Raw genomic sequence first — 20,497 nt, 5'->3', positions numbered from 1 at the left:
TTGGTACTTTTAGATATATAAACACATGTACAAATAAACTTATTACTGTGAGTGTGGGTAGGCCCTACTGTTAGATATATAAACGCACAATTTTGACAGTTTGTGTTACTGTATTAAGTAGTATATTATTTATAGGCCTATAAAACATGAACAAACTATTTCGTTACCGAGTGGATAAAGAATATATTTAAAAATTGTTCCTCTTTGTACCCGTCCTCTTCCCCATCCTTTAACCCTAATGTTACATACAAAACACAAATTGGGTTTGTTTAAATGAGTCTGAAATTTGGACTAATTTCATGACAAGTTTCTCTTTTGGAAGTCGCACTCATTCTCAGGGTGCTCATTTTAGTTGACTACATAAATCATTTTTTCTATTTATTTGTTTCTGTAATTGACAATGTATTATAGTCCTGCGGTACATACATTTGAAATTGCCATTCTTTTAGCTGAAATTACTGTGTATTCGAGAACCATCTGTGGGCACGACCTAGATGGTACACGAGCAAAGCGAGCCCACCATCTAGTTATTTAAATTCAAACAAACTACCGGTATGTGTTTTTCTTTCTTGCAGTCGCCTATTCCACGGGTCATCCAATCAGCAGCTTTTGCTATATCCAACTTTATTAGTGGACCAGATGCAGACATAAGGTAAACTATAATTACATAATATGGGATCAATATATCATCAAGTTAAACATTGCATATACTGATATATTGTACAATAATTTATATTACCAGGTGCATTATGCACTTGACATTTGTGAACAAATTCATAAAGAACTTTATTCTACCAGTTCTTGAAATGCAAAGATGTATCTCAACATCTGTTTGAATTCATCCAGTAACCAGTAAATATATATATACCAAGAGCAATTTGTCAAAATTTAGTAAACTTATGCAATCTCCTAATTGATTTATATTTTGCATTTGCTTGTAATGTCATATCTACAGCATAGCATAAAGTGGTAGATGTTTTGTTCTCCATTTTAAACATACCAATCTCTTATTTGCAGACCTACCTCTCAATAATCGATAAGTGGAAAAAACATCTTGTTAAAACATTGTTATTTTATTAAAGCCTCTAGTTTAAAAAAAAAAAAGATTTCCTCAACATTTTCCACCTTTCCCACTTCTGTAAAGTGCCTGGCCAATGGATGTGTTTTCTTCACTATATAGCGCCCATTGTTTAGCAATGTTTTCATAATTTCTCCAGATTTACTTATCCCAGTTGCAACCTCTACAGAAAATTAGATGGAATGGTATTTCATGTTTACAGAAGAATGGGTTTTCGCAAAGGATTTCATACTAGCCTATGCTCACGCTAAGTTCAAATTTTCTTTCGCCGATTTTTTTTTGGAAAATTGAAAATAAATATATTAGGTTGTGGTCTGGTATTGTTTTTACATTTATTCATTCAAAATTTGTGATTAAAATAAAAATAAAACATGACCGCATTGGCCTATCTACTGCAGCCTCACCGGCCTGACGCAATACAAGTTGCCACGACCATAGCCTATATAGGAGGCCTATTCAATGGTTGACTATGCCACAGCCGAGTCATGTATGATCGGCGTCAGGCCTCTATGAATTATCAGCATATGCATCCTGCCTGGATAAAGTTTTCTATCACAAACAATATAAAATAATAAATAGTTTTTATTTGTGTTTTATATGCTTCTTATTCACTCGCGACAACATCGTAACACACCACAAACGAATTACGACGTCGGAATGTCCATGCAGCATGTTTCTTATTGCGCAATAACTTTATCTCTACACATGCGCAGTTTGTTTGTTTGTAATTACAATTACTGCGCATATCTATTCATAAAAAAAAATTCTCCTTAGTCGGGCGCGTGTAAATTTACAGATAACGCGATTTACAACTACTCGCCTGTACAATTAATAAGCCTCCTAACGGAAAACTTGTTTAATTTATTCGAGTGACGTGAAAAAAACGTTGTTGATGGCAAGTAACGCTACATCGCTGTCACTTATTATAGGCTGGCGACGGCGGCGAAGTCGTTGTGGTTTACATAAAATGTTAATATTTGAAGCCAAAGTGGACGAAGTTTTAGATTTTACGGAAAAATTATTTTCGCAAATTTTTTTTCCCGCAAATTGACAACTCTAATCGCATTTAGCAAAAACATGAATGGTTAGCGTAGCTAGCTATTTCTATGTTTTTGCACTTAATCAAAGTTTCATATTTTCTTTTGTTCTGTAACACTAAAAATAAAATCTTATTTATTTGATACTGAAACAGACATAACTAAAAAGCAACCCTAAACTCACAAAAAATCAATCCCAAAACCTCAGGAAAGAATATGCTAAATTATTGAATTTATAAAAGATAAATCAATATTTGGTTGAGAAAATTGAATTACTTAAAAAAATATTTTTATTTCACAAAACATGACTGTTCTGGCCGAACAGCGTCCTCATTGATGATTTTTTTGGAATAATAGTTATTATTATTAGAAAATATCTTTATTGTTGTTACGCCTACTGTACATTATTCTCTAGTAAGATATAAAAATTAATCATTTCCCATACTCGGTACTTTAGAGTTAATGGCATTTTAAGAGTACCTGTGACTTTTCAATATAAGGCTATTTATAATGCATTATCTCTTCCCTTATAAAAAGTTATTTCATTTCCTATTGAAACCCAAGAGACTCTCTATCCATCGACATTCACAACTTATCATCACATCAAAGTGTTTTATATATTGGGGTTATGTGTAGGGATTGCACATAATCATTTGAGAAGCATGTTAATATTTGACCCACCAGATGACTTGGATAAAGGCCAATTTACACAGATGAGAGATAACGGTAAGCGGCAATGGTAAGCAGAAAATCATGTAGCTTATCCTATTTACACAGCAACGAAAATGTGCATACCATTCTGCAGACTTGCAATAAGTCATTGTCCTGCTCCATAATACCAATAAAATGAACTCCCAATAATCTGTTGATATTGAATACTAACTAAAACAAGCACGAATGTGCGATACTCGGAGTACAGCAAAAGAAGCTGTAACGACGTCATAAGACGGGATGTAACGTCACATACACATCAATAACCTCGCTACCAAATACGGCTATATTCCAAAAAGTTACGTCACATAACCGGAAAAGTGATTTTTTGCTAATTCCGGGAGCAGAAGTGACGTCACAATATCATAAATAGGTGTTACTGTATATTTCTTATTCTCCAAGTCAAGACCTTTGAAATGACACCAAACACGGCTATATTATGACAACACGGCTATATTATGACAAAACACGGCTATATTATGACAAAAATGGTTTGGCACCAAGGTACCATCTTCGACCCTGTAGTATACCCATGCCAAATCCCAGCTCAATACTACAACAAATAAGGGAGGAGTAGTACTTTATAAATCGCACTTTTTGCGATTGGTACCATGTTTATGAGGTCATAATTCTGCATCCGGTTGAAGTACGAACATTTTCTCTCTATAGCTTTGTTCACCTATTACCCTAGTATATGCATGCATGTTTCAGAGCCGTCAAACGACGCGTAAAGAACTAGTAGGGTTTGAAATTTGGTTCAATAGTGTCAAGATGGGAGGAGAAGATGAGCGAGTCCTAGACTTGGGTACCCCGAGTAAAAATGTTTTTTTTTTATAGTCGCTCATGATCGGTATAGTGCAGGGTTCTTCCTTTTTGTCCGCAGGTGCTTAAAATTGATGTTTTTTATTATGTACAAATTTTATTTCAATTTGACCATGGCTCACAATTTGTTATATTTAATATATACTACTGTGTAGAGTTCTGCGGTGCTGACGTCATGACTGTAGGTGGCGCTTCGTGGTTGCTAGCCAACCAAAAAATGCGTTCAACCTGCCTGAGTGACTCAAAGGTCACCAATGGTTTGGAATAGGCTTATTGAAGTAGTCATTTTAAAACTTATTTTCAATAACTAAACTAAAATTTCAATCAACTACAGTTTAAAAAAAAAATCAAGCTAAGATACATAATTTGATAGAAACACAGATCTATAGTGTTTATCAACATAGTAGCGAATGCATTTTTGCAACTAAAATAGTTTTTAATTAATTTTTGGTTTTTGTTTTGCAGTATTTTCATGAATGGAGGCATTGCACCATTGCTATTACAGCATGTTAATTCTGAATTTGACAACTTACCAGTGTTGGCAGAGATTGCATGGGTTCTTATGTATGCAATGGCAAGGTTTGCATAATTACTACAACTTCCTCTTTCAATTTTCATATAGTTTGCATCAATTGCCAATCACTTTATGCATGATTGTGAACAAAAGCACTTACCCAACTATACGTATAGTCAATAGTAGTAACAGCAGCAATCAAAACATTTATCCTGACTAGGATTAACTTGATCAACATTTTGCGACATTTGAAAACTACAAAGCAGTTAATGGTTAATTTTTTTCATTGAATAGCTTGTTGCCCTAGTATTTATTTATTTCAACAATATTTAAAAAGGGTGGTCCAACGAGCCGAATCATGATCAGCTGGTCATTAGGGACCCTCACAACAATTTTACCGGACAATAACATGAAATATAACAGACAAAACAAAATTAAATTAAAACAAATAGAATTTACAAATATTAAAAAAATAAAATTAGTATATGACCGTTCAATTCACTCCATGTGAATGTTTTGTTCGGTTTTGAACTGGGTAAATTTTGTTTTTAGGAAATGAAATATTCAAAGAAGATAAGAAAAAAGCTTTAGATGTCGGGTTTAGTGTAAATTTGGGTGGTTTTGGAGACGTACATCCATTTTAATTTCAAATTTATTGAGTATTCGGTAATTAGCTAGAATTAAATGGTTTAAACAAGCTTACAGCACAAGCATGCAACATACTGTACTTCAATTTGAATAAAGTTGTTTTAACATCTGACTATTTAACTATTTTAAATTAAATGGGTAGTTCATCTGTACACTATGTCATTTTTTTTGTTTTTAAATGCATACACATAACAGTTGCATTACTACATGCTTTTGAATAATAATGTCACCCCTAATTTCTTTGCAAAAACAATTCAATTTGGATTATCTACTTTGGCTTGAAAATCTCAATATTGCTTAATCTATTTCAATTTCAAACTAAAACTCAACTCAATCATTGCATAAATATTCCTATTTATTGGCCACTAAAGACGGTGGATTATAGTAATGATTGAAAAGTTACTGAACCTATTTGGCAAGTTCATTGTTACCTCGGGAAACACACTTTGTGTCTAACAATTTATAAGACAATGAACTGCTTGAAAAAGCCTGTAAATGTTGCAGTTTTTGTAATTAATTATTAAAATTATTCTATTCCTATCGCTAAATCTACTTGGCAGATTGAGTCATATTTCGTATAGTGTTGATTAATTAATAGGGATTTTATTCGAGACATGAATTGTAATGGTCATTTGGCTTGGTATTATTCAATTCCAAACACATGCATTAAAAACATTTAAATGCATCCTTTGTTCCTTCCTAAAATAAATCATTAAATATAGGATACAAATAATAGTTAAGTTTTTCACTTTTTGCCAAATGTTCAATTGCAAGATAATCATTCATTACACCTACTTTTTTAATTCAAGACCTACCATTTGGAAATTCAGCACTCCAATTTTGAACAGTAGTAGAACAATTATAGACAGCGCATACTACAGGCTGATCGAAAGTGATCAGTCAACTGCCTAGCCTCTGTGCATGTGTGGTTGCTCACTGTGTAACAAAGATAAACAAAATTGCAGTACTTGCATATTAATGACAATGCTTTCAATGACATCATTGAGAGTGTAATAGAACATTTATTTAACATCATCTTACCCACACTCCTACAATCAAATCACAACAATCTACTAAGGTGTATTATAAAACAGAATATATCCAACATTTAAAAATATTGTGTATTTTAGTGGTGAATTTGAAGAACTCTTGATATCACATGATGCTATACCTAAACTTGTTAGTGTGACTTGCCTACTAGCCTCGGCAGATTAAGTGCAATACATACAGGTAACTTACAACTACACTTTTTATTTCCAATTCAATTTCCTTATTGTTTCTCATATTGTTGATGCAGATAAAGTCTAGATGCTTTCAAAATATTTAGATTTGTTTATTCACCTGTTGTAGCAAATACTGTAACATTGACAGGTGAACACTCTGCTAATTTTTCTGGCTGTTTTACTTTATCGTTTTGATTTAGCTTTTCACTTTTTTTTGTATCTCTATTGAGATCCAGCCACTGGTACCCACAGCATTGTCAGTTTTTCAGTAATTTGCCTTTGGATTTATATATATTTATATATTTATATATATTTGAAACAATAAGATGAGGAAATCTGTATATATATATTTATATTATTTATTTATTTAATTATATTTTTTTAATTATTATTATTTTCTTATTCATCTTTCTGGGCATCTGCCTTCATTTTCTGACCTATTATCATTATTTTATATGCATTGTACTTTGTTGTCAGAGTTTGTAAATAAATGTTATCAAATGAATAAATGCAATGTAAAATGTGTAAATGTATTGTTTCTTTTGTAGGCATTGACACCACTTGTCCGCTGTCTTGGTAACCTATGCAGTGGACCTACAAAAAACATAAAGTTGGTGATGCAAAATGGATGTATTCTTACTATTTTTCCATTTCTTGTGAACTCTCAACACAGGCATATCAGAAAAGAAAGTTTGTGGCTGCTTAGCAATCTATTAGGTACTATAAATTGGATGGTTTGTATCATAGTGACAAACTAATTGGGCTTATGCTTTGTCCAATTCTTATGGAAAAATATTTTAATTTTTGTTTATAAATTTATATTTAATTTTTTTTAGCAAAATTATAAAACAATTTGTAAGTTATGAATTTTGAAAAAACATATTCCGTTAAAAAAATGTTACGAATTGCAGTGATTTTAAAGGTTTTTGTTGTTTTTATGTTTTTTTTGTGATTTTACAATTTGGGACTCTACAATGCATTCACCAATTTCACAAAGGGGTCAACAGTTTTTTTGGCCTGTGGAAAAAAATCAAATAAAAACAATTACAATTGATTAAACGCATTTTTGTCTAAGTCTGTCATAAAATAAAAACCAAATGGAAATGGGAAACAATTGTTATATCAGTACTTTTAGTGCTATGTAAATATATAAGACAGAATTAAATGTTCAATGCAAAGCAATTTTGAAAAATGCTATTTAAAACGTATGATTTGTTTTATAGTTGATGTTACTGTTTGTAGTTCTGTATGCAAGATACCAAACCTGATATTATACATTGTCCAAAGATGTGAAGAAACATTTGATATTCAAAAAGAGGTAAAGAATTAGGCGTCATCTACAAATTATTTCAGACCACAAAGACGTGTCTGGCAACTTGGAACCCATCAGACGCGTCTGTCCAATGCAGAACCTCATTAACAATCTATTATGAATATTCATGAGCTACCCAATCGCGGCGAAGACACGTCTGTGTGATTGAAACCCGTATAAAATAAAAATGTATTTGTTTATTTAGAGAGATTTTCGGCGGTCTACACTATATAAATGATTTAATCCTACCTTTGGTTAGAGAATTATAAAAACAGGCTAGGACACCAACAACATATATGCAAAATAAATATATTTTCCATGTTAGATTTAACATAGGCCTTCTAAATTATTATTACGACATGTGTAAAGAAAAAGGCCCGACCAGAATTTGGAGGGGAAAAACATGCAAGTTGTGGGATTTTGGGAACAGTTTTAATGTCATGTGACACAAAATCCAGGCACATGATCTTCTTAAATACTGTTTTGTACAGTAGCCACCCCTTGTACCGATTAAAAAAACAAGCAAGAGGTTTGCGGTAAAACAGAGAGTATCGCGTGTCATGCCATGTGACCAAAAAAACTAGGTCTATATTAATTACGATCTTCTGTCGACAGTCTTTTTGAGCGACCGTCTGAATGTTCTGATACTATATTTAGAATGAATTTTGTACTATCTTTTTTGTTGGTATATTATTTTTATTAGTTGGCCTAGTTCATTGTGTTGGATCATGTCTCTATGTTTACATGTTGGCCTAGTTCATTGTGTTGGATCATGTCTCTATGTTTACATGTTGGCCTAGTTCATTGTGTTGGATCATGTCTCTATGTTTACATGTTGGCCTAGTTCATTGTGTTGGATCATGTCTCTATGTTTACATGTTGGCCTAGTTCATTGTGTTGGATCATGTCTCTATGTTTACATGTTGGCCTAGTTCATTGTGTTGGATCATGTCTCTATGTTTACATGTTGGCCTAGTTCATTGTGTTGGATCATGTCTCTATGTTTACATGTTGGCCTAGTTCATTGTGTTGGATCATGTCTCTATGTTTACATGTTGGCCTAGTTCATTGTGTTGGATCATGTCTCTATGTTTACATGTTGGCCTAGTTCATTGTGTTGGATCATGTCTCTATGTTTACATGTTGGCCTAGTTCATTGTGTTAGATCATGTCTCTATGTTTACATGTTGGCCTAGTTCATTGTGTTGGATCATGTCTCTATGTTTACATGTTGGCCTAGTTCATTGTGTTGGATCATGTCTCTTAAAAAATATTATATTAGGCCTATCAGCAACACCGTGGGAATATAAACAATGGCATGGATGTTGCTGCTAGGAAACTACTACGGAAGTAGGCCTACCATATATATTAGGTAGTTAATATGAACAGCAGGCCTACATTACTGTATTGTAATTTCCATAATGTTATGACCATCCTTTATGAAAATGGAATCTTCTAAACTATACAACAAAATGCACACACAGCATAATATATCATAACTAGCAGTCTTTCCTGATACCCTGACTAGGCCTAGAGACCTGCCCTAAACTAGCTAGATCGATCGTACGTGCCTAAATTCTATCTTCCTAGGCCTAGACAAGACCAACCAAAGGTCTGTCCATGATGGATGTTAGACAGACTAGCAGACTACCTTAGGTCAATAGTTTGAGTGATTCCATGTTCTAAAAGTTAACTTTTACGTTTTTTTGCATGTGGTAAATTCACTCTTTAGCACAAGAAAAATAAAATCGCGAAAATAAAAGGTCGCGAATAAATAGAAACGAAAATTTGCAGTATACTCTGTCGGGGGTAAAAGGGTATACCTGTACTGATTTGATTGTCTTACCGCCGGTAGTGCGGGCGATACTGCATACGCAAAGGCCTGAAACAATGTCAAACCAGTACACGTAAAACTAGGTCAGAGGCGACGAATACTAATTCGTTGTCTTTACCGCTTGTTTACACGACTGATACAGTGGATACTACATGATAAAAAAAAATGTGCTTAAAAATTGATATTTTGTTATGGATTTTCAAAAAAAGAACAGCCGCAACACTAAATAACACCACAAACTAATTAATATATGTCAAAGCATGGAGTCAAAGGCTAATATAAAGTTCTTCTTCTTCTTTCGGGTACTGCTTAAGGATCAAAACAAGCAGGGTTTGTGCGCATTTAGTCTCTGATTTCAGGTGATATGTTTCTTGAGTGTTCTTTTAATGCTTCCTTGAAAGATTCACTTTCTTCAATGTTCTGTATACTTGGAGGTAGTTCGTTCCAGTCCCTAGTTGTTCTTGTCACATATGAGAACTTGTAAGTATTAGTGCGTGTTTGGTGTTGGATAAATGATTTGCTGGTTAAAGATCGACTGGTTTGCCTTTGAGCCGGCGCCAGATAAAAATGGAGTGGCAGAGCCAGATTAGTTCTGTTATGCTCTGTTGCCAGTCATAGTTGTTATGGACCATTCTGGCTGCTCGCCGTTGAATTTTACCAATTTTTTGTGTGGGTTCAGTGGTGAAGGGGTCCCAAACCCCAGAACAATATTCCAAGGTTGGCCTTACAAGTGCAGTGTATGCAGTTGCTTTAGTGTCCGTATTACAGAAACTTAGGTTTCGGCGAACAAAACCAAGAGTTTTATTGGCTGTGCTAACTATTCTGTTAATGTGTGTGTTCCATTTCAGATTGTGAGCAATGTCAACACCTAAATAGGTGTGGGTGTGAGTCTCTTGCAAGATCGAATTTCCAAGACTGTGTTGTTGGCAATTGGGTTTTTTGATGCCGCAATTCTGAGGAGATAGCATTTGTTTACATTGAAGGACATCTGCCATTTTCTCTGCCATATTGACAGAGTGTCGAGATCTTGCTGCAATAATTTTGAAGTGCTCGCCGCCTACAATTACTCACTGTAATCGGTTTGCAAGAAATACAGAAATCTAATGATAAGTTTGCCACAGATCCCATAATGTGTTAATTTAACAAGTAAACGTTGATGTGCTACTACATCAAACGCCTTTGGGAAATCAATTACTACAACATCGGTCTGGTGTTTGCTATTTTGTGCAAAGGTTAGATCATGTATAGTTTGAATAAGTTGGGTTTCACACGAATGCTTGCTCCTAAACCTGTGTTTTGATCAGTGAGTGTATGGTTTTTATCAAAACAGTCCATAATGTTAGAGTGGACTACATGTTCAAGCAACTTACAGCACACCGAAGTAAGCGATACTGGCCTATTATTGCTTGGTTTAGTTCTCTCCCCTTTTTTTAAAATCGGGGTGATGTTTGCTAATTTCCAATCCTTGTGTAGTTGACAAGTGTCTAGTGAGCATTGGTAGATTATTGTTAAAATAGGGGCTAGTTTAGTGGCTAATTCCTTTAAAATATGTGGATGTATTCCATCAGACCCTGGAGCTTTATTTGGTGTGAGTAATTTTTCAATGCCGTTTGGATCAACAGTATCAGGAATAGGTGTGTGTTTACAGGGCTCAACTTGGGGGATAGATGTTAAATCCTCCCTAGTAAAAATGTGAACTGGGTATTTAGTAGTTCCGCTTTTGTAATGTTATCTGATCCTTGATCTATAAGTGCTGGTATGCCAGAGGAGTCTTTCTTTAAGCTTTTTACGAAGGACCAAAACTGTTTTTTTTTATGCCAAGCAAAATTCACGGATATATCTCCTGTGAGCAGTTCTTGTTACTTTAAAGGTGTGTGTCCGTAACGGCGTATATTTTTTAATTTGTCCCAGTCTGTTACATTGCCAGTTTTTCTTGCTTTGTTGTAGGCTTTCTGTTTGAGCCGTAGCATTTTCTTAATTTTATTGTTTATCCACGGTGGTTTGTTTGTCTTCCCAGACATTTTAGTTGGTATATGTTTGTCCATCAATTCGAACAACTTGACTTTAAATTGTTTCTACAAATCCTCCACACAAACAACATCGCTTCTGTTTTTTCATGTCCTGTTTGAGTTCGATCATATTTGCCTTATGATACAAATAAACTTTCTGGGCATTTAGTTTTGGTTTCAAGTTCATGGTGATTACTGCAATTCCGTCGTGATCACTACATCCCGGTATTACATTGGAACTATCAACTAGTGTAGAGTTATTTGTGAAGAATAAATCCAAAATCCTATTATGTCGAGTAGGATACATAACCTGCTGCTCCAAGTTGAAATCTGAAGTTAGGTCAATTAGTTGGTGACAGACATTTCTTGGATCATTTCCTGGTCTAATGGTTTGTCTCTCCCAGTCTATATCACCTACGTTAAAATCTCCACCTAGCCAAACGTTACAGTTGTGAATGTTTTTGATTTTGGTTGAAGATTTTCTTAACGGTTGAAGATAAGCGGCGTTTTTCTTATCAGGGGGTGATAAAAAGTCTCCAATCAGAAGTGATTTAGCACCTGTAATTTGTAATTCTGCCCATACAATCTAACAGTTTGTGTCCGTATCAGTAATATGTGCGGTAACAAGGTTTTTCTTAAATGCGAGTAAGATGCCTCCCCTTGAGTCATCATGATCTTTGCGGATAACAGTATACTCATGAGGCAAAATCTCAATACTACCAATTGTGGGGTTTAACCAGGTCTCGGTCCCTATTACAATGTCTGGCTTATTGATGTCCAGGCAGACAGCAAGTTCTGCTGTTTTGTTCTTTATGCTTTGGAAATTTATAACAAGAATTTTTAATGGTACCTTGGCGGTATCACGTTTAGGTTTAGTCCGAGTCCTTTCATTGATCATGCCTTTTTCATCCCTCAAGTGTGTGTCTTTGGAAGGTGGTTGGTTTTTGTTAACATGTCGCCACCGGTGGACTGAGTGGATTTTTATCTAAGCTATAACTTGTACTTGTACTAGAAGAACTATTTGACATCTCAATGGTCCATTGTGAGAATAATGATGTGGAAAAATTGGGCATTCCACAGTTGCAACAAGTCCATGAAATGTTTGAATTAGCAAGAACTTCATAATTAACAGTGTTATGCCCATGAGTCCATCCTTGTCATAAATAAAGTTATTGCTATAAAATCAATGAATTCACTTGTATGTAGCGCGTTTTACCACCAGTACACGTCAGTATAACAATGTGCAGTCAGCCGTATATAACGGCGGAGCCATAGTCGAACATGCATATTGGCGTCTAGACGTAGCCAAATCAGACAGGTTTTGAGACGCGTTTTTGTGTAAACAATAGAAAACGCATCTGGACGCTGATTTGTGGTCTGAAATAATTTGTAGATGACGCCTTATATAGATCTAGGAGTCATTTAAAGAGTACCTTTTGCAAATTTATGTTTTTAAATTATTTTTTAAAACTTATTTTGATTTTAGATGGAAGCCTAAAATGGGCGCATTTATACAACACGCATATTCAACATCCTAACAAGAAGTGTGTTGTATAAAACCAAAGAGATTCCTTGTAATGAGATTTTAATTGTGAAAAAGGCTTCTTGGCTGAATCTTAAAATTGTTCCTGGTTGTTTTTGGTGTGTTGGAAGTGTCCCCAGGGTATTGTTTTAACCTCTTGTTAAATAAAAGTACCATACTACCGTATAAGCCCACCCCTGACTTTTGACTAATTTTCATGCAAAATGAGACACTCGGTTATAAGCCCACCCATTAATTACACATTAATTAATACATTATTTTGTAACAAAATACATAAGTCTATTAAAGTCTGAAATTATGCGATTGACAGCTCTAAAATTTTCATCCTTTCACCATGTACATGCTTTCTTGTTGTTAATATACTGCATGCTTGATTACCGTAAAGAGCTCTCCGGTTGCTTCCCTAGCAATTAGGTTGTTTCAATCGGTTTACCCATCAATATAGTCATGTCAAAGAATTTAATTGATATGAGACTAAATATAGTGCTAGACATACCCTTTGGATCACATGTCAAAGTACTATCACTATTGTTGACCTTATTAGGTAAAACACTTGGTTTTTCTATTAAGAACTTCATTTATAACTTTCCATAACTATTTGTTTTTTTTATAGGCACTGGTTTGTCTATGCAATATGGCATATAGTGGTAGAGACACCTGTGAAGAGCTATTGCAACAGGGTGTCATTCAAGCCGTCATCCCATTCCTTACCTCACCAGACCCTGAACTACTTACTGGAACGCTTAATTTTTGTAATATGATGTTAATGTATTATAGACAGGTAGAATTTGTATTTGCTTTTTCTTTTTATTTGACTCTTAAAAAAAGTTAAAAAATCAAACGAGTTCAAATCGCTGCATGCGCACTGCGTGCGTAAAAATTTGCGCGTATGTGGGAACATTTGACATGCTCAAAATGACAAGATACGCGTAGAAAGTTGATTAGAAATTGATATTTCGCACTTTAAACTTTTAAACGCGTGTGCATGCATAACTTTCTGTTGAACATAACATTTTTTTTCAATAGAATGTTAGTGTATGATATAAATTAAACTTTTGCTAAGTTTCATTGCTTTCGACCTATGTTAAATATGCTATAATCATAAAATTGCATTTAACTTTAACTCATAAAAATGTTAGCTGCACAACTTCACGTGAATGGCGATATTTTGAGAAAGTTAGTGATGTTATGTTTCCAAGTTTTAGAGATACGCTAGACACAAAATTTACAAAAAAAAAGATGATGATGCTGATGATTTTTAACAATCACAAGGGTTATCCTGCAACTTCTACAGAAGGCTCACTGAAAAAAAGAATGAAAATAAGAATTAAATGTGGTAGCTTTATCATAATTAGACTGGACCGAAACGTTATCATGACAGAAGGAAGATTATTTGACTTGTATTAACATCAAAATTTAAACAGAAATCAATTCTCAAAGATGAGTAGTCAGATAAAAAAAATATCGTTAGGTGGTATAGACCTTGTCAGAAATGTTTTTACTACAAATAACAAAATCAAGCATTTTATCCAGTCTTGTACAAAACATATTGCATTGAAATAGGCCACAGCTAGAAAGCAATACATCAAGTAAGTGTTCTTCCATAGACTGAGCTGGAGCAGAATGAGGGTTGCTAGTCCAATTAATTTTGGGTAGGTTGAAATCTCCAAGAATAAGGAATTCGCTGTTTTTGTAGTATAGCATAGCGATTTCAACAGACGAAGTAAAACAACGGAGGACATCAAGTGTAGCGTTTGGTGGTCTATAGAATAATCCAACAAGCAAGCTTTTATGACGCGTTTGCTTAATCTCTATCCATATGAACTCTGTTAAATCACTTTCTAGGCTTTCCACTTGGTTACAGGTAAATTTATTATTCACTACTTTTAGTCAGTTGTGTATGGCTCCGTGGTCTGTGCTCGTGTCTTTGGCATTCAATGTACCGAGATCGAGTCTCATCGTGGGGAACGAAACAAAATAAGATTTTTTTTTTATTATCCGTATTGTTTGTTCAATTTTATTTCTTATTGTATAGATTATACACATGATTTATAATGAATTCTAGATAAAAAGTAACTTATGTCTTTATTATTATGTAACAAATGCGGTTTATGACAATATATGCAGATTTGGATCGGATTGTGATACCGGCTTTTGTATTTGCGTTTCCAAGATCCTATCATATATTATAAATAATTAAAGATTCTGAGAAAATCAATCGATGTATCTTTTCAAAATCAATTATCTTTTAAAAATCAATTATCTTTATTTAAATCAATGCATATAACATATAGTGACGAATTAATTATAGTTTATATACTTTTTTGTAGACTTTCCCCAAGTCTGTATTTACTGTATTGTCTTTTTTTTTATTTATTTGTTTTTATTTCGATTTTGGTCTGAAAATACAGACTTGTGAAACACGTATAGAATTCGATTTGCAGACTGCAAACATCTGATAAGAATGATGTAGGTTAACGTTATCATACAGTATTTGTCTATATGGGGCGGGTGGTATGTAAATATGGATTTCGAATCGACCAATGATCATTTTTGTTTCAAAATGAAAAAGGTCAAGTATGTACAGTGCTGAATGTATGATCAAGACTGAACAACTGTTGAAATATAAAATTGTGTTGCCAAGTTGTTTTGTTTATATTGTTTAGTCCTGGCCTTAGGCCTACTCAACTCGTACGTATGACCTGCCAAATAAAACGCCAATGAGGTACATACCACCACCGGCACACAACAGAGCTACACTACCACACACAGGACAGGGTCTGGATGAGAATTATCTCTTATAATATCTCTTATCAAATTATCACTGCTTAATGATCCATTCAATGTTTGATTTGTGGTGAAGCTAGCCTATCATATCAAGACGAGTTTTGTTCTTGGGAAAAATCCCATCCCAGACTACTAGGCATATAAAATCATTTTTAGGCTTTAGAAACGTTCATCAATGTACTTATGTCAGAGAGATGTAATAAGAAGACTAGAGGGCTTACTCCAGACTAAAGGTGATTCTAACATCAGGAGGGGGAACCTACAAGATGGCGGCCGTAAATGTGCTCAAAAACATTATTTAATATAAAAAATAATAATCTAATATAATACATTAAGACTACATAAATTACAACACATATTCTTGTCAAAGCACAGTGAAGGTTTTATAAAATAAATATAATTATTGTTAATTGCAATAAAATGAATAATTTCTTGGTAATCTAGCAATTTTTGTATATGATGATCAAATAGAATGCGTTCGCATTTATACGCTTAACGCGCTGCGTTGCGTATCGTTCTCACGCAGATAGGCTCAACACAGGCGTAGTGGTGCGTACTGCATAGGGCATATCTGATTGGTTGATTGCAGCCGCCATCTTGTTTGTTCCCTCTCCATGGAGAATCACTTTTGAACTGCTATAACATATATTCTTTGCAATCTAGCCTTTGGCTATATAAAATCTTTGACCCAGGTACACATTGTCTAAACGTAACATAGCGCATGCGCATCATCTTTTCTTAGTTGTTGAGTCTTTGAAATTCTGAAATATGAATATTAAAACTGCGTACTAGTGATAAGCCAATGGCATGCGGCTGAAACTAGTCAACTGGATAATTGTATGCAAGAATTCTTGGTGTCAAACCACGTGACTTGTACGTGTGTGCCCAGACGGAGTATCCAAAATCTAGTTGTATACGTATGAAACGCCATATGTGCCAAAATATTTATCTTTTTACTAATGTTAAGACAAAACTCTGTCTGGAACCCAGACTAATTTTTTTGATACAATTCATTTAATTTCTTCTGATAGAGCAAAATGAAGTTTGAAGAGTTTGGTTTTTTGGATCGCCTGGACCTCCTTGCCAATCACAACATACACATTGTTCAAGAACTAGCACAACAAATTCTGGATCACTACTTTTATGAAGACGATGATATGGAGGTGAGCTAGATGTCTGTGAAGTTGGTTACTAGTTCCAAGGTCCTTATTTAAATTCAATTAAATGGACAGTCACAAATATTTTTAAAAACAGATTTTAATATGTAATAACTGTCTAATTGTGTTGTTATAGCATCAACATGTTAGCCTTGACCTCTTCTACTTCTTCCGGTCAAAGTCCAATAACATGTTATGCATTTACGCCCGCTAAAGCGAATAAGTAACTAGCTTTTACGAACGTAAAACTTATTTGCCGTAGACGCAATAAAGTTCGCGGAATTAGGGTGGCAAATGGTAAAGCAGATCAAAGGTCATCAATTCATACTAAATTATTTTGAAAATATTAAGTAGGTCAAGTGTTATAACGTTCGTAAAAGCCAGTTACTTATTCGGCGTAGAGGGCATAGACGCAATAAAGTTCTCGAAACTAGGAAATGTGTCGTTTGATACACTACATACATAACACATACATACATATATAGAGTTATACTGTACATCATTCACAATACTTACAACAAAAGAAATAAAAATTAAAATATAAAAAAGCACACGTAACTTGTTTTGAGGAAAGACTAGGCGTATTGCAGATTATTGCAAATTATTGAAGTAAATATGTACTTTATTAAAATATCATAAAAAAATACTTTATTTAAAATATGTAAAATATCGCAAAATCAGTCCATTCATAATTGTATATTTATCTATTGCACTGCTTATTAAAAGTTTTAATTGAACTTGGTACCAACGATTTACTATATCTTGTAGTTCGTGAGAGAATACTCCGTAAATGGCACCATGACCTTAACACATTGACTGCCAAGGCATTTTCCGTAATTTCTGTCCCAGTGCCAAGTCCCGTTTACATATTAAATTACAGTTTGAAAGTGTAACATCTGGTCACAGACTATCATGATGTCATTCAAAATATTTTTAGATTATCGTTTACGTACATCATTCATAAACTGCCATGCGATAATTCCTGTTCCAATCACCACTGCCAGCGATTCTACATACAATACAAAAGTGCTACGATTTTGACGTAGTATTACGTCTTGGCAAGTAGCGACACGCAATTTTTGACGTATAAATACGCCGTGGCAGTGAACGTGTTAAAAAGTTGCACTCGGCACATAATGGACATGGTTTATATTTGCCATTATTTGTTTTACAAGTGATAACTCTGACTCATCAAATCTTATATTAAGATCGATTTCAGGGATATTTAGCATTTTACTAGCTCTTCGTACGATTCTATGTAGTTTTCTCTTATCTTTTACATTGAGACTATTTCCCAACACAGCATAACAAAAAGATATCAGGCTAAGTACCATCGATTTGTGAAACATGGTTAGAATTTTGTTATCTACTTTAAATTTCTTAAATTGCAGTTGTTGCTGACCCTTTTTATATAGCATGTTTGTATTTTTGCTCCATTTTAATTTATCATCTATGATTGTTCCTAAGTACTTGTATTCTTTGACAACTTTTATACATTCACCATCGATTACTACATCATCATGATTACTTTATTTCTTTCTAAAATCGATAATCATTTCTTTGGTTTTCTTAGAATTTAAAATAAGATAGTTTTCTTTACACCACTCTGTAAATAACTTTATTTCGGTAAAATAGTTCTAAAGCGCTTCAGCATCTTGAATGTTATCAAACGACAGGAGTCGGTGGCATTTCTACAGTCGTTTGTATACAGAATGTATAACAGGGGAGACAAACGCAGCCTTGTGGTGAGCCTGTATTGGTGAATGTGGTTGTTGATGTAGCATTTCCGAATTTAACTTGTTGTGATCTGTTTGTTAAAAAGTCTTTTATCCAGAGAATGATAGATGAGTTTATATTCATGTTAATAAGCTTGGAAAGGAGAATGTGAGGTAGTATTGTGTTGAAGGCGGAACTGAAGTAAATGAAAAGAAGGCGTGTGAATGTGTTGTTTTTGTCGAGATGTTGTTGAGTGTTGTGAATGAGAGTGGCTGTGGCATCGTCTGTCCCTCTGTGTGCTCTATATGTGATTTTCATAGGATCTAACCTCTATTATCAACATCAAAGTGCACAAATCTTCATAATGTAAGCATTTAAATACCTAGGAGTCTGGATGACCTATGATAACATCAACATAGGAAAACAGGAAATTCATCATAGAATAATATGACAATTTGTTGTTATTGGAATTTCTCTTTTGCCTCTATGCTGTTTGTGTCTTTGATGTGCTTTTTCATTATCATGTTTTTTGATGTTTTTTTATAACTTTAAGAGCTTTGTCCGTGTACAAACAACAAATTTTAAATATTTTTAGATATTTGATAATAAATGCTGTGGAAGCTGCGCATTCATTCAAATGGTAGGTCAAGGGCCATCGATCCATACCAAAATATTTGAAAAAATTAAGTAAGTCAAGTGTTATAACATTTGTACTTACTTATTTGCCATAGAGGGCGTAGAAACTAGGTGGAAAATGGTTAAGTAGGTCAAAGGACATCAATTCATACTAAAATATTTTTAAAATATTAAGTAGGTCAATTTTATAATGTTCGTAAAAGCCAGTTACTGATTTGGCGTAGAGGGCGTAGATGCAAACAAGTTTGCAGAACTGGGGTGGCAAATGGTAAAGTAGGTGAAGGGCCATCAATCCATACCAAAATATTTTGAAAAAAATTAAATAGGTGAAGTGTTATAACATTCGTTACTTATTCGTCGTAGAGGGCGTAAATGCATAAAATGTTATTGAACTTTGACCGGAAGAAGTGGAGGAGGTCAAGGCTGGTTGCAATACCAACTCAATTAGACAGTTGTTACATATTAAAATCTCATTCAAAATATTTGTGACTGTCCCTTTAATTGAATTTGAATAACCACCTTCAATGTTATTGTAAGCTGCTTACAATGTTATTGTAAGCAGGTTTACTTGAATGAATTGATTTTTAATCATATGATTCAAATCTCATTTAAATTGTTCTGTTTCAGGTTTGATATTTGCTATAGTTTGCTGATGTTGTTTTCATATTTACCAAAGCAATACCAATCCAATGAGTTAAAATACTAATTAAATAAATACCTGTATGTAAAAGACTAAATATATTTAATATTTTTTATACAGCAATGCAGTACAGATGTCCGAAGTTAAATAATAACCAAACAGAAATGTCCGAGATGATTAAAGGCAACACAATATACTGAATAATCAGAATACCTGCATTCCACACAGTCAACACATGAATTTTAAATGACTGAATTAACTGCGGTCGACACAATAACAGAATTATCAGCACATCTGCAGTCGACACAAGAACTTAAAATAACAGCATTATCTGCAGATTAAATCACAGAATGATCAGCACATCTGCAGTCGACACAAGAACTTTATATGACGGAATAATCAGCACATCTGCAGTAAACACAAGAACTTAAAAAGACAGAATAATTACCACATCTGCAGTAAACACAAGAACTTTAAATGACAGAATAATTACCACATCTGCAGTAAACACAAGAACTTAAAAAGACAGAATGATCACCACATCTGCAGTAAACACAAGAACTTTAAATGACAGAATAATTACCACATCTGCAGTAAACACAAGAACTTTAAATGACAGAATAATTACCACATCTGCAGTAAACACAAGAACTTTAAATGACAGAATAATCACCACATCTGCAGTAAACACAAGAACTTTAAATGACAGAATAATTACCACATCTGCAGTCGACACAAGAACTTTAAATGACAGAATAATTACCACATCTGCAGTAAACACAAGAACTTTAAATGACAGAATGATCACCACATCTGCAGTCAACACAAGA

At 34.0% G+C, this 20,497-nt stretch overlaps 2 protein-coding genes across 2 annotated transcripts in view; both read left to right on the top strand.

The window, feature by feature from the left end:
- The window catches only part of LOC140044997 (uncharacterized), an 82,434-nt gene extending 75,772 nt beyond the window's left edge, over window positions 1-6,662 (top strand). The window contains exons 6-9 of the mRNA XM_072089726.1: window positions 576-652; window positions 4,114-4,227; window positions 5,941-6,040; window positions 6,582-6,662. Coding sequence (XP_071945827.1) covers window positions 576-652; window positions 4,114-4,227; window positions 5,941-6,025 — 276 coding nt within the window. The 3' untranslated portion in view covers window positions 6,026-6,040; window positions 6,582-6,662. The remainder of the gene's footprint in view (window positions 1-575; window positions 653-4,113; window positions 4,228-5,940; window positions 6,041-6,581) is intronic.
- Window positions 6,489-20,021, top strand: LOC140044100 (uncharacterized). Its single transcript, XM_072088580.1, has 6 exons — window positions 6,489-6,515; window positions 6,582-6,750; window positions 7,257-7,351; window positions 13,345-13,512; window positions 16,550-16,681; window positions 19,788-20,021. Exons 1-6 carry the CDS (start codon window positions 6,489-6,491, stop codon window positions 19,812-19,814), a joined length of 618 nt encoding a protein of 205 aa, XP_071944681.1. The 3' UTR covers window positions 19,815-20,021.
- Window positions 20,022-20,497: the final 476 nt, after the last annotated feature.

Source organism: Antedon mediterranea, chromosome 3 (assembly GCF_964355755.1).
Source record: "Antedon mediterranea chromosome 3, ecAntMedi1.1, whole genome shotgun sequence".
NCBI classification, from domain to species: domain Eukaryota; kingdom Metazoa; phylum Echinodermata; class Crinoidea; order Comatulida; family Antedonidae; genus Antedon; species Antedon mediterranea.
The sequence above is the reverse complement of the archived record's forward strand: the minus strand, read 5'-3'. Positions and strand labels throughout refer to the sequence as shown.

Excerpts from the sequence above, each read along its gene's own strand:
- LOC140044100 (XM_072088580.1), top strand. The coding sequence starts at position 6,489 with ATGCATTGTACTTTGTTGTCAGAGTTT. Across the intron at positions 6,751-7,256 it reads GCTGCTTAGCAATCTATTAG|TTGATGTTACTGTTTGTAGT; the intron begins GTACTATAAATT and ends TTTGTTTTATAG. Across the intron at positions 7,352-13,344 it reads CATTTGATATTCAAAAAGAG|GCACTGGTTTGTCTATGCAA; the intron begins GTAAAGAATTAG and ends TTTTTTTTATAG.